The 24,946-nt window shown below is 34.2% G+C and overlaps 1 protein-coding gene across 3 annotated transcripts in view; it reads right to left on the bottom strand.

Annotated features, from left to right (window-relative positions):
* LOC118190875 (voltage-dependent T-type calcium channel subunit alpha-1H-like) overlaps positions 1-24,946 on the bottom strand; it is a 401,335-nt gene that overhangs the window by 85,962 nt on the left and 290,427 nt on the right. For all 3 annotated transcript variants that reach the window (XM_085815548.1, XM_085815546.1, XM_085815545.1), the window contains exons 19-24: positions 22,515-22,594; positions 19,614-19,806; positions 16,535-16,719; positions 15,980-16,106; positions 2,924-3,052; positions 1,800-1,889 (exon numbers count right to left, since the gene is read on the bottom strand). In XM_085815548.1, coding sequence (XP_085671674.1) covers positions 1,800-1,889; positions 2,924-3,052; positions 15,980-16,106; positions 16,535-16,719; positions 19,614-19,806; positions 22,515-22,594 — 804 coding nt within the window. The remainder of the gene's footprint in view (positions 1-1,799; positions 1,890-2,923; positions 3,053-15,979; positions 16,107-16,534; positions 16,720-19,613; positions 19,807-22,514; positions 22,595-24,946) is intronic.

The raw sequence follows: 24,946 nt of genomic DNA, 5'->3' as shown, positions 1-24,946 counted from the left end.
CAACTACGTCCTCGTTAAGTTTCAAACCACGGATATATTAGTTGTTAGATGAGCATGATAAACACTCACGTACACGCGAGAGAGCGCATGAGAGATGCCGTAATTCTTTACAAATTTATTAATTAAAAAAAATAATCCAGCTAATATAGAATAATTAACAGAATGTAGCTTAATTTAATGGAAACAATGAACAATATTTTTGTATGCGTTTCACTTTTTAAATAATCATCATATGTTCTTCTATTCAGTAAAATCAGCTTTGGTATATTCGTCGTCATTAGATATATGATTTCGTTTCATTACTTTGTTATGAAAAGACATTTAAGAATATAAATAGCTGCAACGCTGATATTTAACAAATAATACTGAAAACACCGCATGGAAGCACATTTTCAAACAGTAAATATTTGTTACAGTCTTGTCGCTGGACAGAAACATTACAAGATTATTTCAATACAGGATTATTAAGGAATGATCTCGACTTAGTATATTTCCCTAAAAAAAACAAATGAATGTTAAATTTTGAAAGAAACGTTAAAAATACTGTAGAGTCGATAAACGATTCATTGATTTTTGCAGACGCTATTTTTTTCCTCTCGAAGGAAAAGGTGTCATGAAATTTTAAGCTAAGCATTTCACATGTAAGAAGAAAATATAAATTTACATACAATTAACATATAAATACAGCATATAAACAGTAATAAACAGATAAAATAACAAACGCTTTTAAGGTGCATTTGGATACTTCTGTTCCTTAAAAATAAAGAGTTACGAAAGACAAAAGACTTCTAGGATAAAATTTTTAACATAAATGTGAATGCAGGTCCCAGATGAGGAGTGATTCACTGTTCAATTAAAAATTGTTCAGAGCAACTACTCGAATCTAGAAGCTAATACATCACGAATTATGTCGATAAAACAAATCATAATAACTGCTCCTTTACTTATTTTCAACGTGTGTCTAAATATACATATAGATTACACATAAACAACACACAAATATGCTTGGTATAAGAAGCATGGTACGCAGTATAATTAATTAACACAACACAGCTGTAACTAATCAAACAATAGCTTTACTCAAACCCAGTATACTATTTAGAAAACGTTAAAACTAAACTAGTAGTTAAGTAGATCTTAAATATAAGACAACAAGCAGTGAAATGAAATGTATTCAAGAATTCTTTTCTAAGCTGGAAAAGCAGTGAGTTCAGTTTCCTTAGCGGAAGTCCGCTTGATGGTGCTTAATGATATTAAATAGCCTTCATTACTATGGTAATATAAAAGTGTACAAGCAAAATTTAATGTTTAATTTTTTACCTTACAATAGTATTTAAAATATGCACGATGGTGTCAAAAATGATGAATATTAATTAATTATCAACAATTTTATTATGATGTTTCTAAGAATAAATGCAGTTTAGAAGGTATGCATACATTATAATAAACAATATTATTCACTTGTAAAAATAGCACAAATTTCATGTCGGAAAACAAAATGAAAAGTTTTGCGTAGCAAAAGGTCATTAGAACAAAGAATATTTAATATAATATTAAACAGCTTGAATAACTACTGAAGTATCCATCAACTAGAAGACAACCTATAAGTCTTGTAAATAATCGTTATATTTCACTAAAACACATTTAGAGATAGAAGAACAATTTCAATATAAAATTACAGCTAAATATGTAATTCCTTTAAAATATATTCACACCTGTTATTCTAAAATAAACAAAATTGAAAAATTAATGCGCAGGTGATTATATATGTATTATAATTCTTAATAAAATGCACACACCTGTTGATCAACGCCAACTGCATCTAAACCAGTATACATGATATTCACCCAACCATCTTTCGATGAAAGCACGAACAGTGCCATCAAAGCCTGAAGAAAAAAATAATCTTAATTACATTTTGGTAATTTTCAAGTAGATGAACTAAATCTATAATTTTCCTCTTTCATACGCAGGCACACTCATTGAACTTTGACAAGCTTAGTTAAAAATGATTATTCTTAAAAAAAGTTTTACATTTGGACTAGTAAATGAAACTGTTATTTGATCAATGCCTCAAAACTATATAAGTATTAAAAGTTTTCAATATTAGGGCTTCAATTTATAAAATATTTCTAGGGAATTAACAGAGATGCTTTTTGATTAAAATCTTAACAGCTTGGAAATAAAAACAGAGATGAAAAAACATATTTTGTTACATACAAAAGTTAATACGCATTCAAGGTTATTTTTCATGTTTGTTTTTGTTGATTAAAACATTTACGTAAGTGTGCGATATCAGTTTTTGTATATCTTCGCGACAAAACCTACACCAGGCCATCAGACCAGTCTATCATATTAAATTTAAGTCCATCAATCGCCACAGACTTCTTGATTTAAAGTTCATCAATCGCCGAAGAGTTCTTGATTTCTTTAGTCACGACTTACTCATCAAAGTTTCACCTTTCTTGAGACTCAAGGTTTCATGATAATTTAGTTCTATTAAATTCTAATGAAGCCAAGAATCCACTATCACTTATTCAGTCAAGAATCAATATCACTCATGCAATATTTTAATCAGGAATTGCTCGCTGCGTTTTGACATTCAATTTAAAGAAATCCAATAACAGAGTTAATTAAACATTATGTAAGAGCATGGATTTCATTAGATTTCTTTACATAACGTTATAAGAAATTGTCTGGGTGGATTGAAGAACTACTAGGAGCTACTAATTTATTATGTATCTATTGCATAATTAAAGCTTTCCCTTCAATGCTGTTTTTATTTACAACCTCTTTGGAGAGTAGTTAAAAAAACCGCCCTACCATTTTCTGCATCATTTGAGTATTATCTGTAATTGTCTAGTGTGGTTTACGGATACTGTTAGAAAATTTGAATTTGGGAGGTGAAAATAAAATTCCTTACTTGTCCCAGGTTATCAAAGTTGTAGCGTTGATTTACCCATTGGTTTCGCTCATCCGATTCGCAGTCTGTTCTGTTCTTTACATGTCTTACATCAGGCCCTTCACAATAGTATAAGCTGCCTTTAAACAACTGCAAGGTATAATAAATTTAGTCGGAAAACAGAAACTGAAAATAAACATCCTTAAAAATTATCAGAATATTTTGTAAGCAGAAAAACTAAATTACAATAAATATGTTCCACTTCTTATAAAAGTACTGAGACATTTACGTTTATGTTTTATTAAAGATATGTTATTTAATTTACATCTTTCTTCTCAGCCTCATTTCGCCACAAGGCTCACACATTACAGAATTTGCGCACAATTTGAGCTTTGAAGTAGGTTCCTTATAAAAGTAGAATTGCGCATAGCTGTATGTGACAGCTTTAGTCTGCTTACTGACGCTGCTTTGCCGTGTAAAGTTTCGCTCTCTGCTGGCAGTTCTGACGCTGATCTTGAATTAAATACACTGCTCAAAACAATTATTACGATTTTAGATAAAAGTGTGGGTGAAGAAATGTTTTAGTGATTGATATATGATGCATAGATTTTGTAAGATATGAGAAAAGAAACAGAAACAACGAACAAGGAACAATTAAATTTTATTGATGATATTTGTTAGTCAACAAAAAATGCAAAAGTTGTGCATAATATGCAAACAAAAAATTGTAATATCTCGGATAAAAATGAATTTCAATAACAGATATTGTTTCCCTTGATCGAAAGAGGTATCGTTTGCTGACTTTCTTCCACTCCTATAGAAGAAAGCTTGTTTCTGAGGGTGATGATAAACTATTAGCAACCCTTCTCCTTAGAATGTCTCAAACATGTTCTGTTGGGTTCATATCAGGGAAACATGCTGGCCAATCCATTCGACGGATTCCTTCGTCGAAAAGGAAATCAGTCTCCAGAGCGGATCACGATGTGGCCTGGTGTTATCATTCATGAGAATTAATTAATCTTCGATTGCTGAAATGTAAAGGACCACAACGGCCTGAGAATCGCATCCCTATACCGCTGATCCGTTAGTGCTCCATTTCTGATAATATGAAGGTCGGTGCAGCCATTGATAAAAATAGCAGCCTAGACCAGCACACCGCTTCCGCCAAATCGGACACTTTCATGCACAAATGCAGAAGTACTCCGTATACTAGGTTCTCTCCAGATGAGAATCCGCCTATTGTAGGGTTGTACACTAAAGCGAGACCCGTCTGTGAAGAGCACCTAGCTCCACTTATCTCATTCCTATCTGAGATGCTCATGTGTTCACTGTCTGCGGACAGCACAATGGCACTGTGTCAGTGAAACATTGCCATAAGTCTGCGAGCATACAATGGAGTCGATGTCGAATAGTCTGAGTAGAAACTCTGGTACCAGTGGCCCTCTGAAGGTGCTAGAAAGTAGAGTACATAATGCGGTTTCTTCTAGCCATTAGTGTTAAATACCGATCCTCATTATGTGTTGTTGCAAGAGTACGATCTTGCCTGAAACATTTCCAGTTTCCCAAAACTGATTCCATAGTCTGCAAAAGACAACTTTGAGAAACTTCTAACGCTTTCTTCATAAGGAATTGCGTTTGACCCGATTCTAAGTGACCTATTCAGCTTAGTCTTCTTGCTGGAACATCGTATTCATCGTTACAAAACATTCAACGCATGTGAATTGCTTTTAATCTCTTTCTACAGAAGGAATGCTGCATGTTCCTTTTCCCTCGTTATCTAAAACGCTTAGTTTTCAGAGTCACAGACAAAATTTGAATACTTTGTGAATTTTATAATTTTCTTTTTTAACCTATTCCATCTAATTTTTGTTGAAAAAAATGTCTATTGTATGGCTATTTCATATCGAACTCACAATATTCCCTAATTGTGTTGAGCAGTTTGGTATGGTGCGTGGATGGATATGGGTTGGTAAGTTGTGCATTGGAATTCTGTCGCGATCTAGGCAAAGCGCTAGCCTTTGATAAAATTAAATTAAATTGTTTTAATTTATGAGAAATTCAAGGAAGCTTGTCTTTAATGCCAGGTTCAGGTGACTACTAAATTTGAGTTGTAAAATTTTAGTTTAACCTTCATAAATGGTTAGGTAGAATAAATTTAAAGTTTTCTTATTTTTTCGTCTTTGGTTTTTAGTGTTAATTATAGTAATGATAATTCACCCCACTGAATCTACCCAGCACCTCAACTTGATTGTAAAATAAGCTAACATAGTTGAACACAAGTTAGGTATTAGAACTGGCATCTATGTGAAACATTTTAAAAAAAATCTTCGAAAGGTTTTGCAAAAAAATTTCGTTTTGTGTAAATTTAATTTGGTGGTAGAGAAAGGTACGGAAGTGATAAGTAACGGCACAAAGACCAGGTGAGGCTGCCCTGTTAGATAAAATTATACTTCAGGCAGGGAAAGAACGTCTTAGAAGGATTTGACTGTTAACAGATGCTTTCTGGCCGATAGTCAAACATAATGTTGTATTTGGGGGAACATGGTAGGTATTGCAGTTTTTTGAAGCAAGATGTGAAGGAGTTGTAGAAGGTAGTTGTAGTCCCATCAGTTTTAAAGGATCAAGCTTTGCAGTGGTATAAATCTATTGTAAAAGCGCTTTTAGGCCTAGTTATGCACCGAGTTGCTCGTACAAAGCTTTCAAACAAGTTATTTTAAAAGCATTTGAACCAGTGAAAAAAAAAGTTAAGCTGGAAGCAGTTGTATAGTCGATTTCAAAGAGAGGATGAAGAATAAATGTATACTAAGAAAAAGGGAATTTCTTAAATAATTATAAGGACATGAGCAGGAGAATACGGTTTCGAAAACAGTGGTTCCGTGATTGCTACCAAAAGTGCAGGATTTTGTAGAACTAAGAGCCCCCAAGCATTAAATTACTTAGTTCAATTGGCAACTAAGTGAAGAAGTAAGCGTATAAAGACAGAATACCAGTAGACACGAACTGGGTTTGGTACAAATACAGGATATAGGGCCTGCGAGCAAGGCTAAAGATTTCTGTCTAGGTATAGAAATAGTGAAGTTCTCCAAGAGGGTGAAAGGAAATCGCAAAGGCAAGAATTCGGAGAAAAAGATAATGCTGAGAGGAAGGGCCAGAATGAGAATTTAAATTAGAAAGGAGCGCAAGAAAGGGAGATCAGAGATTCATCTGCATCCCATATTAATAAAAATTCTTCTAAGACAACGCTATTGTAGTTAACAATGTCGAGTTGCCTCAATTACAGTCAGATTTTTGTTTTCAAATAATTCCGTAATAGATTATTTGAAGTGCAAGGAAGTGAAATATTATCTGAACAAGGTGGGCAATGTTTGGTACCAGGTAGCATTACGTTTAGTGTAAAAGTTAAAAATTAAAAGCAAAAAATGGTGTTTATTATATATAGATGTTATTTTAGGGATGGATTCCCTGCAAAAAAAGTAAATCACAAATTAGCTTTAAAAAGAAGAAAAATATTAACAATAGATTAAATAGAAAGAGCGCCTAAAATTAAGTTGAAACATCTTGCAGAGAAAGACAAGAAGGAAATATGGAAGTCATAGTAGAATTTTCGGAATATTTTAGAGATAAACCTGGACTAACTCATGTAGTAAACCACGAAACTGACATAAGACAAACTCTCTTTGCGGATCAAAACCTTAAAAACGTGTTAGAAAATAAAGTAATAAATCTAATAGTGGCCTTGATCATGCTCCTGTTTTAAATCTGCCAGCTTCAGAAAAGACCTTACAAATTTAAATGGATGACACTGACTTTTCAACAGAAGCACTTTTGGTACAAAATGGGCACAGAGCGTATTTTAACAGAACTATGAGCCTGGTGGAAGGAAATTATTCCGAGACTATATTTTCTTCCTGATTTCTGCATGCCTTCGGGGTGTAACAATAGCTCACTCGGCGCGTATTCTGGAGGTCCAGGTTCGAGTCCCGGCGAGGGCATTGCACATTTTTCACATCTCCTGCTTCAAAAAATCCTAATATCTCTACAGTGGCACTCGAACTAAAAGATGGATGATGATTCTTCACCGCCAGAATTTGGCGATTGGGACCACTTATCCCCAGTCGCCCTTTAAAAGGTGAAGTAATATAAGGTATTTTCTCCCTCTTCTGCATGCCTTTGTGGTGCACACTTGGCGCGTATTTGAGAGGTCCAGGTACGATTCTCGGCGAGGGGATTGCTCATTTTTCTCGTCTCCAGCATCAAACTATTTCTACAACTAAACGGGAAGTACTTGCATGGTTTTGTGCAGTGAAGAAAACCCCTAAATTTTGTTTCGGAGAAACAGGTTGAAATATTCAAGGATTATGCGGTGCTAACAGAAGTTGAAAATGCAAAAATGTAACGACATAACGATTAGTTAGATCTTAAAACTTCAGGAATACATTTTAAAATATTCGAACATTTCTCTGAGAGGGAAAATAAAGAAACGGATGCATTATCAAGAATTAAATTTAAGGAAAATGAAGTTAGCAAAACGCAATAAATTAACATATGTCATTTTTAATTCAATAGAAACTCTAGTTAAGAAACTAAGCGGAACTCAGAACTCTCACAAATTTATGCATATCTCACTCTTTAGATAACGCTCATCTTAACTTACTTCATTTTTCATTTAACTGATGTAGAAGTAATTGTAATTTCATTACAATGGTACTCAACAAACAAAACGCTTTGATCCTCATTAACACACTCAGACATCATCACTACCAGGTCTACGTGGTCAAGGCAGTACCGCTACAGTTGCAACAATCCGAGGAGCCCAAGAGCCTCCGCAATGAGGTACGTAGCTACGAAGCGAGAATACAGCCATGTCAAAAACAGGAATCATCGGCAGAACGAATTCAAAGATACCTGAAATTTACAAGCAACAAAGTTCTGAGATTGGTAGGAACAACGAATGACAGATCAGAGCCCCTTTAATTTGGCTTATTTGATTACAGCAAAGCACGCAAGGGCTATCTGCTTAAAGGGAGAGATGTCTTCGTGGAGGACTTTTTAAAGGACACTTTCTAAAATACCCGTTACACAAGGAAAGTACGAAAATGCCTATGCAGCCAACTCGTTTGACGGGATTCGAGCCCCTGACCTAACTACCAGTGTTCAGCGACTTTACTGCTCACGCTGAAAGGCTACAGAGTAGAATGAGAAAAACAAAATAAGTTATTTTTTTTTCTTTTCAGGTTTGAATGCCGTTCCAAGATGAAGGCAGGTAATACACGTGCGTTGTAGAAAATCTTTAAGTAATGCAACTAGCTCAAATTAAATATAAAACTCCGCCTATAATTCTGGCAAGATTTCAAATATATTTCTAAATTGAAATGTACATTGAAATATTAATTTTGAAAAACAATTTCATAAAATTTTTGTAAGCTGTTATGTATGTTGAAATGTTAAATCTCGGTGCAGATTTAAAAATAAAACTCACATTCTTAATTTCAATTTCTGTAAATACGAAATAAGTAATGAAGAAAATAAAGTAAATCTTCGGCCAAGTATACCTAAGTAAAATGTGAAATTTTAGACATTTGTGTAGATTTTGTAGTACTAAGGTGTTGTGGAGAAGATATAGTACTAATATCACATGCAGATTGGTTTTAAGTGAGAGTTTTGGCACTGAAGCTGCTTTGCCATGTAAAGTTTCACTCTCTGCTGGCTAATCCTATGCTAATTTTGAATTAATAGTGTAGTGCAAACATCGATTTGGGTTAGTAAGTTCATACATTTGAATTTTTTTCGCGGTTTAGACGCAGCTTATAACCTCTGGTAAGATTAGAGTAGCAATATTAAGTAAGCGTATATTTAAGTCAGGTCGAGGTGGCTGGTAAATTGGTATTTTACATTTATAGTTTAACCCTCAGAAGTAGTCAGGTGGATTAAATTTAAAGTTACGCTATTTCCGTATCTCTTTTTTTTTAGAGTAAGAAATTCTAGTGGTGATGATTCACCCCACAGAATCTAAGCAGAACCTTAATTTGATTAAAATGAGTTAGCTAACTTAAGTTGAACTCAAGTTAGGTCTTACAGTACTTTTACAAGAAAATAATTACATTATGTTACAAAGTATTAAATCCAAATCTTTAAAATTAGCGTTGGATAATTTAAAATTTAAATTAAACGCGGCAGGAAGTTTTTATTCAAAATTCAAAATCTGGTTGATAAATTTATGGCTTGTGGATTAAATAATATTTTTGCGTCAGGTAAACTTTACTGTGAAGCTTATGTTCTAAAGTGCCTTTGTCATCATATCCAGATTATGCATATTACATCAACAGTGTGCTAATGCAGCTATACTAAAATAAAAATAGCAGCAACACATCGATAATTCTGAAGATACTTTATTAGCTTTGGTACAAATACCTACCATCCACTCAAACTAATTGCCTACCACGTATATAACTTTCTGCCAAATTACTGGAAGGTATCGTACATATTCAATACGCCCACTTGTGATTGCCACCATCGCAGATAATTCTTGACAATGCTCGCAATATGACATCGGGCAATGCGATACTCTACAATCATTCGCTTGCTATAATGCGAGTGCTGTTAATCTACAGCGGATCTACGGCGGTGACTGCGACAATAAGTTACGTTAATGGAACATCCAACCATACTGATATAATTTGGCGTGTCTATGATCTCTTCGCCAAAATGAAAGAATCACTGCAAGGGATCCATTATAACAACAGAGAGGAGGTTATGTGTACTTTAGCAGTTATGTGCTACTTCTGCTAAGGCTCTCTGCGCCCGTTCTGTTGATGCCGTACACGTGATGCTTCTGTTGACGTGGACTTTTTAAGATACACTCATGTCCATAAATTACGGCTAATGCAAAATCAGGCAAAGGAAGAGTTAGAAGCAAAACAAATTTGACTTATTTGTAAAGCTTACTTATTAAACAAAAGGTAATGAGCAAAAAAAGATCCTATATGTTTGATATTATTAAAAAAATTAGCGATTTTTTCTCCCTGGAGCAAATTACACACACACACACACACACACACAAAAAAAAAAAAAAAAAAAAAAAACAACTATTTACAAAAAACCAATATTACATGGTTGGTATGATTATGAATACAATTTATGTCTCCTAGACGATGCAATACAGTCCGTACAACGCCTAGGCATGCTGAGTATCAAATTATCGATCTGATCTTGGGGGATATTACACAACTCAAAAAGCAATGCTCTCCGAAGTTTCGGTAGACATGTAGGAGGAGGTTGACGGACTGCAACCATGGACCTTATAAGAAATAGACTAACCCAATTGCGTTTTCTCCCTTGTCTGGCGCGTTCCCGGCTGTCACCTTGATCACATCCGGAAGAGTAGGGACGACTTCCAGAAATTAGCAATGGTTGGCTATTGCTGCGCGTACAATTGTCACGAAAAAGCTGGTGGTAGTGCCTCATTTCGCAAGTAAGAATTTTTAAATATTTTTATTTTTGACACTTAGATTACTTTTTAAATACTTAGCATGTTTTTCAAGCATAATTAACGTTCTAAATAATTATAAAGCTGTTGCATGCTTTCAGGCTTGTATATATTTTTAGCTTTTCCTATGATGTAAGCGAATTTGTAACTTCTTCTTTTAGAAAATAATATTTTAAATCTGAACTAACAGAAAAATTCAAAGAAGTAATTTTCTCTTACAGTTACTAAAACTATAACTAATACTAAACTATAGCTAAATACTAAAATGCCTAAAAATGAATTTTTGAAAGTTTTTCTTTAAAATTTATAATTTTTTGCTGCTTTTTTAAATTATAGGTAAATTTTAATTCCTAGCATTATAACTAATCAAAAATAAGAATATTTAGGAACGAAAAGTATACATCTTATATAGCTGGTTTTGTTGTTAAAAGCTTAGCTTATAAAGTAAAATGTAATATCTGTTTCTCAGCTTTAGTTTCAACAGAACCATGTGATGGTTTGCTAGGTTTCAAATATTATAAATCTGGATGTAAAGGTTTGACTTCACCTTCCAGTGACGTCCGAATGATCTGCAAAAATACAGAAATAATTTTTAGGCAGACTGAAAAGGAGTTTAAATTGAATAAAAAAATATTATAAATTTCCTGACTCTAAAAGTCTTAAAAAACGTAGGAACACATATATTTCCTTCTCTTCAAGACCATATTTATGATGATGAGCCAGATAAAAAACACCTGATTAAATTAATTAAAGCAGTGATGTTTCAATATTTAAAAATAAGAGTGCATCATGCAGTTGCATGTTACAATGCATCTAAACAAAGAGAAAATATTCGAAGCAGATTTACTAAATTAATTTTATTTAAGCATCAATAAACCATATTATCTGTTTCTCTTCCTCTCTCTCTCTCTAAATATATATATGTAGGTGTGTGTATTTACATTAATAGATAAATAGATATAATCTTGTTTTCACAAATATTTGAAATAAAAAGTGAAGTAAGCGAATTTTTCAATGCATGCAACAAATATCCTAAATTGTTTACTTTCATACATATGTATTTATGGATGTATAGTCATTCTGTTTAAAGTATTTACAGGCATATAAAATTACAACGTTACTTTAGGCGCATTAATAAAAATTTAAGATTGGACATATAATATCTTGTATTTTATAGTAATTATTTTTTAAAAATTTTATTTCTAGTTCCGCATAAGACTTTTTTTTTTAATTTTTCATTACACTCAGAAAAGTTTATGCTCCGAATTTTATGAGTTATTAATATTGTCATAAATGATCATCTTTTAATACCATAATAATTTTGAAAACAGAAAAAATAAATAAAACAATCCTTGGTTTCTATAAACATTTGAAACGATAAATATTTGCTACTACTGCCTGAAAATGTTCATAAAATTTAAAAAAATTACCAAATCTTGTTTAATTTTACCTTATTTGTTTCATAGCATCATGTACTATCAATCTTACTTAATTTTACTTTATTTGTAGGCAAAAGTAAATTCATAAATTTTTTGTTTAGAGTTTTTACCGTTTTATCAAAGTAATGATGTTTAGACAAGAATTACGCTTATGCTCAAAATGCAGTAAAAAAAATACTCAAAATGCACTAAAAAGTGGTTTCATGAGATACATAAAATTTTATTAGCAAAAACTGTGATTTTTAATATCTCATCATTTATACAACGTATCACATTTAATAATTAAAAAGAATTATGTGATACAAACGCCATATGTTTCAATCTTACGATAAACTAAATCGTCCCTACTCTCTCTTCCCGACATGTGTGTGACGCACGCCCCGCCCACTAAGTTAGTCTATTTCTTATAAGGTCCATGACTGCAACTCATCGGTCAAGCATGTCCTACACGTGCTCTACTGGATTCAAGTCCGGTGAGAATGCTGGCCAGTCCATACGGGTGATATCCTCCGATTGAAGGCATTCGCTTATGATGTTTGCACGATGAGGACGGGCGTTGTCATCCATAAACACAGATTGTGCGCCCATGGCGCCCCGAAACAAACGTACATGTTGTTTCAGAATGACGTCCTGATAGATTTGGCTTGTCATGGTTAAAATTTGAAGATGCAGGTCTGTTCTGGAACCCAGAATAATGCCACCCCAAACAAGCACTCCTGTACCACCGTAACGGTGTCGTTCAATGATGTTTTCTTGGTGGTAACGGGTACCTGGAGCTCTCCATATGAAAGTCCGGCGAGAATCAGACTGCAAGCTAAACCTGGACTCGTCAGAAAACATCACACAAGCCCACTGTTGCTGTGTCCACAATGCATGCTCTCTACTCCAGGTTAACCGCAGGCGACAGTGAGTTGCAGTAAGTGGAACGCATCTGAAGGTCTACGAGCATACAGACCAATCTGCCCTAAGCGTCTGTACACGGTCTGCCTTGAAATTCTCGTACCAGTGGCTGAAGAGAGCTGACGAGACAGGTCTGAGGCTGTGCTCCGCCTGTTTCTTTTGGCAGTAGCTGCCAAACACCGGTCCTCATTCGGCGTTGTAACTCTGGGGCGACCTCTGGTGTAACGTCTACTCACATTACCATCATCTTGGAATCGTTGCCAAAGCCTGGAGATGACACTCTGGGCAATTCCAAGTTCGTCTGATACTTCCAGTTGGGTACGCCCACATTCCAGACGGCCGATAATTCTAACAAGTAAAAAATTTTCCAAATGCGTCCTTTGTGTCATAACTATTCGGTTATTGCACTGAAATGCTTATAAAGCGCCTGCGAACAATTTTACTTCTTTGCCTGTATTCTTTATATATCACTCTCTTACACTCTCGTCATTGTGACGTACCATCGGTGACATCTGGTTACTTCCTGAAATTTCCATATAATTCTTGAAGATGTGTATAGTGATTTTACAGGTGATATATTTATTTTAGAGTTCGATTTCCGCGTGACTCCGAATTATCCTTAATTTATGGACATGAGTGTAAATTGGCTCATATACACGTTACACATGGAGAAAACCACGAAAACGCGCCAAGGAGAGGGAGAATCCTTGATTTTATGAAAGTTTTAAGAGCAACCACACGAGAGTTAGGACCTGACCAAAAGTGCAAACGCATTCAATGTTTTTTTTTTTTTTTTTTTTTTTTTTTTTTTTGCTTTGTGACATAGTGAAAAACAACGAATTCTCAAAGCTTTTAATGAAATTAAAAATTACAAAACTCAAAATCTAATTTAACCGGTTTTATAACGCTTTTGCCTGTGATGCGCCGACGTTCTCGTTTGGGCATTGTGGGATCTTCACAAAATGCGTCTTACTCATATCAAGCTTGTTGTTTCGAAGACGTACAATGTTATCATGTCCAAGTCTACACAAAAGCCTTTGCTTCATTACACAGCATTACAAAAACCTTAAATAAAAAAATTAAAAGAATATTTTGCCATTGAGAGTAAAGCAACGAGAGATCTCAGAGGGCAACATGCAGATCCTGAGGAAAATATTCGTCAAAGTTTATCAGCTTTCCCATGGGGAGAAAAAAAAAATCTCATTTTTTCTTAAAAAACAGTATATATACCTGCCGGAAAACGTAAACTTTACATAATTACACTAATTTACAAAACGAACAAGCCAATATCGTATGATAAATTTATTCTAACTTCAATTCAGACATTTTTAATTCTAACTTCAACATCGGATTCAGTTACCCAAGAAAGGACACTTGTGGTAGCTTTAAGGCAGAGACTGATATGCTTGCTATTAGTTTGAAAACTTGCTGAAGGACACGCAAAAGCAAAACTGATTCAAGATCTAAAAGTAAAATGACGGAAAAAAACTTCATTTTAAGAAGAGACAATTACGACAGCGAAAAACATTTGCGTTTCCATCATTAACAGAAGACACTGGGGGAAAAGAATTTGAGAAAAAAATTAACTTTTCCCCTATTTTATGTACTTTTTTTGTTTATAATACAAATTTCCTTAAATGAAGGTTGAAAGTTTATTACAAATTTTTTGTATGATTTTATAAGAATATTTTCTTTATCACAATTGTTACACAAACTAAAATTTCATTTTCTCCAAAATTCCTGTGAATATGCATAAATGGTTTTCCTCTGTGGGTCTTCAATCAAATTTCTTTCTTTAATTGGTTTAGCATGATACTTCTTGGGGGTGCGGTAGGGGAATGTTTTGTTTTTCTTGACAATATTCACATAGATTTAAACATATCATAAAAATTTATATTGAAATTTTTTTATGGTTTGCTTAAGCTCGTTCATCACGTTGATAGCCTTCCGTCTTTGATTGCAATATGGATTCCAAGAATGTTTGCAGTTTGAAATTTCTTAAAAGGAATAATTTTTTTTTCACTTTTAAATGGATTATACCCCGTTATCAGCTGTCATTTTCGTTCGATCTTCCAGCTTCTGTTTTAGATCTTCTTGCACTGAGCGGCCTTATGCAGGGCATTATATGTGCATAACGAGTGTCTTTATGGTCCATTTATTATGTTATATCAACCTATTTCATTTAAATGCGTTCATCAGTTCTGGAGATAATCTATGAAATAGGTAAATATTCCGAATTTTGAACACCATTTTACTTACTGTCATACGTATGCACAACAGAGAGTCTCGAACTGAACATATTACAAATTATTACAGTTATCGTTCGTAGATGCAAATTACTATTAATCCCCGGTTCATGTGATGAATTCTTATAAGGCATTCACTTTAACCTTCTTACTCTTAAAATATCCGATTGATCATTTGAAATGTAAGATTTACTCTCTTTTTAATTTTCTGGATTTGTTTGCTGTGGTCTTATCTTAACATTTTACCGCAGCTTTAGTACAATTGCGCATGTTAACTTAGGACATACAGCTTGCCAGTATTTTTTAGAAAGGAACAGATGAATTGTTGATATTACATACAATTGCATATTTTGTAGGGATTTATATATTTAAAATAACCAATTTTATTTAAGTTGCTATTCTTTCCTATAAGCCTTCATTCTCCTAATGGTCAGTGCCAGAATATTTAAATTTGGTAGCGCACGTGACGGAATGCAAATTCTACTTTGCAGAGAGAGTTTGAAAATCGAGTTGCGATAACAAAGAGGAGAGTTAGGCTACAGCCGCCATCTCTGCTGTTTAAAACGTTTGCTTACCGCTGGTTCACGTAGCTTAATTTCATTTACTTGCTGCCACTAGTTTCGAAAGGGGTTTAAAAAACGGGATCTATCTGAGCCCTGTAATTTAGTTCTATCACTTGTTAATATCTTCAAACTTTTAGTTTCGTTATCTGATTTTCAGCTACCGCCCAAGCAAAGGCATAGTTTGTTAGCGTCGAGTTGACGCATTGTAAATTTTAGGTAATAAAGGGTACTTTTAACCTTTTCTTGTGCCGTTACTACTATCTCAGTTTTCACACAGAAGTGAACCTGCTAAACTCTACAACTTATACCACATTGAGAATATGCATAGTCATACAGTATGTCATATATTGTGTAAATGACATAAAAATTAATAGAGCTAAAATACTCTGAATTTTACTTTCACATGTTGTTACTAGTGTTACTGAAGTTGAAATAAAAATTACCTGAACGCCCAAAATGCCAAAGATGATAAAGAATGTACAGCAAATGAGAACGATGTTTCCGATGGGTCGAAGCGAGGATAACAAAGTCTGGACTACAAGTTTTAGTCCAGGAGCTCTGTTGATGACTCTGGAAATAAAAAAAAGGTTATTCATAGTTAAAAAGCATACATGAATCAGAATTAGAACATATAGATTTTTAAGTATTATATTGATGCATTATATTCTCATCTTACTGGTAATGGTAAGTCTGAGAACTAGATAGTATTTGTTAAGTTTTAAGAAATTCGAAAGATATAGATTTACAATATGATATATAATGATTATTATGCCGTAACATAGAAAACTGAGAAAAGGAAAAAGTTAAAAATATGCTAAGGTTTTACTGCAACAGCTACATTTTACAGTGTAAGATGAAAGGTATGATGCAGTATCCATTTGCATGGATATTGCATAATTTAGGAAAAATATCGAAGCATTCCTTCGTGCAATCTTTTTAAAATTTCGTTGCTAATACATTTTAATTCATCTTTGAAGAAGGGGAAAAAAGAGACTTACCTGAGCGGCCTCAATGAGCGCAGAAGACGGAAAACCCTCAAAATACCAAATATCCGAGGGCTACCGTCAGCGATGAAAGAGAGACAGAAATCAACCAGGGAAATGATCACCAGAGATCCGTCCATTACATTCCATCCACTCTTGAAGTACGCTCGGTCTCCGTACCACAGACCCTTCGCAATCACCTAACAGATCAATTACTGTATCAGTACAGATGTATTAATACGCAAAACTTTAAATTCTTTTTCTTCTTTTAATTACTTATTTTCGTTTTAAACGACGACAAAAAAACTCAAGAATTTTAACTATCAAAAAGCTCTTAATTCATTCAGAATGGCATATACAGTAAACAACTAATATAAAATTATAAAAATAATACACTTAAATATTTTTCTGCCTTTCCTCGATATATTTTCCGAAAAAGAAAGTTAGATACTAAATACAATATGGCTACTCTACACTGGTGTGCAAAAATTAAGGACGAGACGGTTTTTTCAATATAACTTTGTACAAAAGCTTTCCAAATCAACACATTTAATACCGTAAGATCCCCAATACGTAAGGACATGAGTAATGTAAGCAACACTTACTAAAAGAGAAATCAGAGCGATAAAAAGAAGCTTTATTAAAAACGACCCATGGAGCGTAATGCGACTGAAGGCCGAAACATCCCTGTGATGGGTGTCCAGCAAGAAACATCCGGTCTTTAATAGGGGATATGATCTCCCCTGACTGCTAGGCAGATTTCACAGCGTCTGCCCATGCTGAGAATGAGGGTGTCAATGAGTTGTTGAGGCATTGCTGCCCATTCGTCTTGCAGCGCCAATCGAAGCTCCGGAGTCGTTACTGGTGGTAAGGTACGAGCTGCCAAGCGTCTGCCTAGAAAATCCCATACATGCTCGATGGGATTGAGATCCGGAGATCGTGCCGGCCAATCCATACGTTCAATATCCTCACTCTCTAAGAGCTGTTCGGCAGCTACTGTGCGATGACATGGTGCATTGTCGTCCATGAAAAGGAACTGCGGACCCATAGCACCTCTAAAAAGACGCACATATGGAAGAAGAATCTCGTTACAATAACGGGTCCCGTTGACTGAACCTGCCTCGAAGATGTGAAGGTCTGTACGACTACCAAGCATGATGCCTCCTCAAACGAGAACACCGCCACCTCCATACCTGTCCCTTTCAACGATGTTCGAGGAATGATTGCGGCTTTCCCGCTCTCTCCAGATGAGTATGCGATGAGAATCGCTACTCAGACTGAATCTGCTCTCATCTGTAAAGAGTGCTCGTTCCCATTCATTGTCTCTCCAATTCCGGTGTTCCCGGCACCACAGAGAACGCCTTCTCCGATGGGCAGGCGTTAGAGGTACACACCGTACAGGGCGTCGTGCAAACAGACCACCACCGTGCAGTCTTCTGGCCACGGTAAAACGCGATATCGGTCGTCCAGTCGCCTGTGCCGTGTGTCTAGCGATTTCTCCCGCTGTCTGCCGCCTGTTTCTTCTGGCCTGTAAGGCAATATAGCGGTCATCTGCGGGTGTGGTTCCTCGTGGACGACCACTACTAAACCCCCGGATAGCTGTTCCTGTAGTTTGAAATTGTCTCCAAAGTCGTGAAACGATGCTGTGAGCAATTCCGAACTCTGCAGCCACATTTGTCACACTGCGGCCTTCCTCCAACTTCCCAATGATTCGACCTCGGGTAAAAGCATCCAGATGTCGTCTAACAGATTGATTATTCGCCATTTCTCGCTGAGGCAGCAACTCGATTATAATTTGCAATCTCTTTGCCAGAAATACTGATCTTACACCGACAACATGCTTTATACTACTCAGACACTCCCCCATTACGTCTACCTGCATATCTGCGCATGTGCTACCGTACATCACCTTACTTAATCTCCTGATTGGTCTTTCTGTCCGCTCTGCCTCTTCGTTCAGCTGATATGCTAATTTTTCGACTTCGTCCTTAATTTTTGCACACCAGTGTATATTGGAGAAGATGTTTGTGCTTCAGAATTCGGCGAGGTGGAATTCTTCACCAATGTTTCAGTGCAATCTTCAATCACGCTGAGAAAATCACGCATAAAGCAGTAACTATACCTGAGATCGTGCACAAAATTTAAAAGAACGTACTGTTTAAGCAAACCCATAATTTCAGTGTGATCAGCACCATTCTTGGCTATTCTGCTTTTATAATAGTGTGAAACTTCCTAACATTATTTTACGATTTTTCCATCTCTTTTTTAGACGTAGATTGTGTTGAAAACTACATCCATCAGAATATTATAGACTACATAGTTTAGAGATTCTAAACGTTAGCAACAATAATTTAAATAACATACATAAATTTACACGAATAGTGTTTCGAAGGTTAAATAGAATCTCATTGTTCAGCTGCAGAACTGAAAATGACTACAGAGAAATGTATTTACCGGATAATAACGGACAAAAAATTCGAGAAGCTTCCAGCTAGAGGACGGCAAAAACAAAGCTCCTTGTTCCGTCTAACAAGCAAACAAACAAACAAACAAACAAACAAACAAACAAAAAAAAAAAAAAAAAAAAAAAAAAAAAAAACTAAACTAAACGAAAAACAAAAAGAAAATAATTCCTTGAAAAACTAAGGTAAAAAAAGATTAGAACAGGGATTATTAACCAGATTATTAAGATTGATTATTATTATATCAAGGTGAACTATATATTACACCAGATTTTTAGATAGTATCAGACTATTAAAATTCATTGGAATTATTCAACATTTTCACTTCTGAAGATGAAGAATGAAGTTCTATTTAACGTTTGAAACTGTAATTTTGCAAATACATGCACGCTACGCCGAATTTTATTGCTTACTTTTAGTATCCTTATTCTTCGGCCTTTTTTTTAATAGGGGGTAACAATATAGACTACAGTCGTTCTCAGGAGAGAACTAATGCCTGTGTACAAGTGCGGCTTATAAAATTAATCTAATGAAATCCAATTATATTGCTGATTCGAGATATAATTATGAAACTATGTGATTTGAAAATAGTATAGCATTAGAAAGAACATATAATGTAATATTTACAGTACCTTAATAAACATCTCAATGGCAAAGACGACAGTGAACATGTAATTTGCTGCTGTTAAGATATTTCTTTCCAAACTGCCTGGTGGTATCGTTGGTCTCTCCATAGCGAGAGTGATGCAATTTAAGGATATGAAAAATAGAACTCCATAATCGAAACCTTTCTTGGAGGCGAATGTATTACATATCTGACGAAACCTATGGAAGAAAATAGGAAAAATATGAATGGGAAGTAAACTTCCTCTTTATTTTCAGTTTTGGGAGAAATTACTCACAGAAACAGACATTTCTTAACGATAGTCGTTACATTTACCTATAAGAATAAAGAAATTAAGTATTCATAGTTTTATTCATAGTTACTGGCAAAGTATGCCAGTTTATCGTCCTGCGTAGATACGTCAAGATTGATTTTGCCCAGCATTGCATGATTCATCTACTAACAGAATAATAATTACTGTCTTCTGAACTTTTAGTCATATACTCATGAGTCAATAATTAGTCTTTTATTTCCATATATGCTGTAATAGAATGAACTGTATAACTGCTATTAAGAAAACGTTTTGAGCACTGTCCTGTGGAACAACAATAAGTGCAATGCAGTTGTTATTAGGGCTTACAGCTAAGACTGGCCTTAAGAGTTTTGCCATGCTATGCAAAAGCATATTTTGCCGCCTTCTTTCTAATTAACTATGCAATAATAGCACAGTCAAGGTCAATTCTACTTTCTTTCAGATTAGCTACTTTGCACAAATGCCACATGTTTTACCGACAGTTGGTTCTGCTTACTGTAGTTCCAGACAATAAGATTTCAATATTCTACCGTGCTTATATTACATTGAATAATTACAGCCATCCATTTAGTACTTGCATTGAGACCAGTGATCACAGGCATCTGTTAAACCTTCGGAATTATCTCCGCAATCTATACACGTCGTTTGAGATATAGCCATTCTACAGTTTTGGCCATTCAAGTTTCCCCGTCGTAAGCCAACGAACAACAGTCTGAACACTGTCCATTAGAATCTTATTCTGATGTCATAATCATTTTGTTAAAATAGTTGTGAGCATTTTACTACCACATTCTGTTATATTCTACTCCGTGAAAATTTTATTTTATATTGCTAACAGACTATGCTAAAAATGACTTTTAACATACATTTTGAACTAAAGCATTGTTAATTTAAATTTTAATATATTATAATTTAAATTTTAATCTTTCCAAATTTTAATTTAAAACAAATTTTAAAGCATAACATCATAATTTGAGTTTTATGACAAATTTAATTTATGTCAATCTTAATTTCCAGTATTTAATATATATGTCAGAATTTAATCTCCTATCATTTAATGATTCCGCTGAATTTCAAAATATCTAAATCAAGCTATAACGATTAATACAAGTCCAACTTCAAAAACAATAACATCGAATTTCAAAACATTTAGCATTTTTTACTTAAAGGAACTTTATGTTGTGTGGTGGAAGAAGAATTCAAGATCAGACTGAAGAGAAATAGTTAATGAACACAAGTATAACGTGTAACCCACGAACTATTTTCAAGCATTTTCCGGAGATCAAAACAATTGTAAATAATATTATCTGCTATAAATGAATATTTATTTCAATCGTTCGATAAAAATATCAATATTTACTTCAGTAAAAGTTTATGACTTAAGATTTGAAACTTAGTTAAAGTAAGGAATGGATACCTTTATTACTACATCTGCTAAGCGTTTTTGGATTACCGGTAGAAGTAATGTTTAACAAGTCTCCATTTTCTTCATATCTTTCAAGGCCATTTCGATCTCAGCTTTCTAATGGCATGACGATAAACCATTAACATTAATAGTTCCCCCCTACGTTCTATAAGTGAGCAAAAAGAAAGCATAGCTTTTTTACAAGCTTTTCTGTATGTATGCAACATATTCAGGCAGTTTAAGATATCTTACCAAAAATATGGATACTAAGACAGATAGTATTTACATATTCCAGCATAATAAATACACATATATATTTGAATGCACTACATTGCTTAGATTATGAGATGTCTGAATATTGTGCACATAAGCACAAATGCATTTTCAGTGCCGACGATAATAGACAAGTTATTCTACAGGTTTTGATCAAATCAGAACTAAGGTTTTATTCCGAAGTTAAAAAAAATAAGGGAAGGGGAGGCAACGAAGCTCTGAAATTCTATAACCGAATTTTACCTGGCGTTACTTCACGGCGAAGTTAGAGTTTTCAAAATTTAAGGTATTAAGTTTATTCTACTGTTTAGTAGTGAGGTTATTACGTGGAAAAAAATTAAGTGCTCTATTCTAGAAAATAAAAATAAGAGTTATGACATATTGTATCCGTTGCACTTTCACTATAATATGCTATACTAAACATAAAATAATTTGGTTATGTTGCGGAAAAACTTGAAAATGGTAAAGATCTTAATTTCTGTATTCAGATAGGCTGTATAAGATTTTAATATCACTTGTAAGTATCATAAGAGAAGTGAAATATATGAAACACAACTGTACGATGTGCCGCCATCATTTTAACAGAAAATTAAGCATTCTACATCTCCTCATATGTCAAGAGCAACATAGGATGATTAACAACATAGGATGAGTAATTGCATTCAGTTTTATACGACAGGCTGTTCCACCCGAAATATAGAAAACAAATTTCCTTCCAGCACTGAGCACATCCCTGTAAATATATTGTTTCGAATTTTGTACACAGATAGATGACTTAAGTGCAATTATATGTGAAATTTTTGTATTTTTATGTATATGTAACATGAAAATTTAGAGAAGCGAAGCTGGCCGGAATAGTAAGAATGAAATTTGACTCTTTTAAAGAATTGTAGGCTGTACATTCTAGATTAAAGGGAAAAGGGTTTTTAAATACTTACTTATTAGATGGGGGAAATAAGAATATTGAGTAATTTTCTCTCTTCTTAATCCAGCCCGTAGGTTCCACGATCCAGCATAGCTGCGGAAAAAAATAAAATATTTTGAGCAAAAACATATCTAACTACTTTGTTTAATCCTGATAATTTAAGTTCAACTTTGCGCAGCAAATTTAAAAACGTAAAATTGTTTTCCTCATTTAATAATATTCATAATAAAACCTTTAAATAATGAAACTTGTGTAAAACTGGTTTCGTGTTTACCTGTTTGAAATTATTTTCACAATTAACATGGAAAAATTCATCAACAATGAATAGCTACTGAAGATCAGAACAGTCAGCTTATATCACGCCGATGCAATTTACGTAGACCATGGTGGTTCTATGGTTATAAAGAATAAATATGCTTTAACCTTCCAGCACGCGCGCTTCGTATTTTTTACGACATCCGTTATTTTACCGTTTTGAAACGAAAAACGACAGAAATGAGTAAATATTCATAATAAATTTATTAAGAAAAAAATATTAAGCTTATTATTGCAAAATACAAATGATATCACATTCAAATATAAGTAAATTGTTTTTAAGTTCTTATGTTAGTGAGATGGAAATGCAATGATGTATTTTATTATAGAAAATTTTATATTTATTATTTAATAATTATATTTTAAAATCGAAGCTAATTTTAATATTCATCAAAGACAAGTATAGAGAATAAAAAAGGAAAACACTTTGGCAGGAAAAAAAAAGTAAGTTTAGCTTTGCTTACTTCTGCAAGGAAATGTACTTTTTACTGATTACAAAAACACAATTTTAACTAACATTAATGTTTTTCTTAATTTCTAAAAAATAGAAATAAAAGAAAAATAAGAAAAGAAAATCGCTATTTTTCTCCCATCCAAAGGTTTCCTTGTCTTCCTTTTCTTCATAAGATAATTCTTGAAGAATCCGAGCAAAATCAGCTGGTTGCACATTTTTTTTTTTTTTCCTCCATGAAAACTGATATAAAATTTACAGAGGCAAATGTATCCAATTAAAACAATACACTTCAATTAATAACACAAAATTACAAAATATTTGAGCAAAAATGTTTTCCGAATTTTAGAACACGACCACGCGCGTGTCGTAACATTTACCTAAAAGCTGCCACGTAGCACAAAAGCCAAGTTAAAAAGAAAAAAGTCAAATAACTTCCTATTGGCATATTCTACGATGTGGGGAAGGGTAGAAAGGAGGAATAGAAATGACATTCAGACGGCTCAGCTTCGATATGCGAAAAATGTGCATTAAAAACTGAATTTGTCGTAAATTTCGCACATACGCGCGTGCTGGAAGGTTAACCCAGAATTTGGAATTACGGTCTAAGACAGGGGTTCTCAACCTGTGGTAACCTTGCGTATTACTGTTGGTACGCAAGAGAAAAATAGATGGTACGCAAAGAAGCAAAGTATTTTTAACTATTAAATTCAAAAATTAAAACTCCACATCCTGATTGCGTTATTTCTCTAATACTCGTATATTTATGCGATCTGAGCTTTGTTCAAGAGTGGTGGTGGTAGTAGTATATTGTAGTGGTGGTACTAAAGGTTTACAATTTTTGTTTAGATGGTACGCGTTAGTCAAAAGGTTGAAAACCGCTGCTCTAAGGCGTTAAATGTAAAATCAATTCTGGCGAGGTGCTCCGCCGATGTAGCGAAGAAATGGATGAGTTTGTGCAAAAAGAATTGACTCTGAATAAAGAACGAAGAGAACAAGCAACATCCAGTATTACTACGTTTTATTTGGCTTCTGTCCAGTTAGGGCAAAGTTACAGATAAAATGATGAAAAAATAGTTTGTACTTCTTTTTTTCTAAATACGCAATGCAAAACAATATGTTTCAATGGGGGGCTAAGCATAACTAGGAAGTTAGATGACTTATTAATAAATATAAGAAAACAAAGTAGACTGCTATGATTTACTTGATTTCGAAAGTGCTTTGAGCAGTGTATGTTAGCCTATTGCCCTACATGAACTTAAGTGTCAAAGAAATAGTTTTTGTTTATAAACAGTTTTCTTAAAACACGTCAAATAATTCTTACATTCAAAATCATATCGTAAGGGTTACCCTCAAGGTTTACAGTTCAAAGCCGATCTTATGGAACATTGTTGCAACTCAACTCTTGCTGAGATCCGATGGCTGAGTGACGTCATCTCGAAGTATGAACTCTCGCTTAGAGATTGCACGAGAACTCGGAACGGAGAAGTCGCACGCTGCGTCGTGCCAGATATAAACACTTTTCGTTATGTAAATATTCTGTAACCCGTTGCGTCTTCATTAAATATGTTTGTGTAAAGAAAGTATTTATCATTTATGGATTATTCCCTTCAAGATTTTGCAGATAGAGATGCACAGACGAGAATTCAACCAGTGGCCCTGGCAGAACCCATTGGGAC

This window comes from Stegodyphus dumicola, chromosome 4 (assembly GCF_044657685.1).
Source record: "Stegodyphus dumicola isolate Sdum_Otavi_A_Nest chromosome 4, ASM4465768v1".
In the NCBI taxonomy this organism is placed as follows: domain Eukaryota; kingdom Metazoa; phylum Arthropoda; class Arachnida; order Araneae; family Eresidae; genus Stegodyphus; species Stegodyphus dumicola.
Note: the sequence above shows the minus strand (reverse complement) of the source record. Positions and strands in the feature narration are given on the sequence as shown.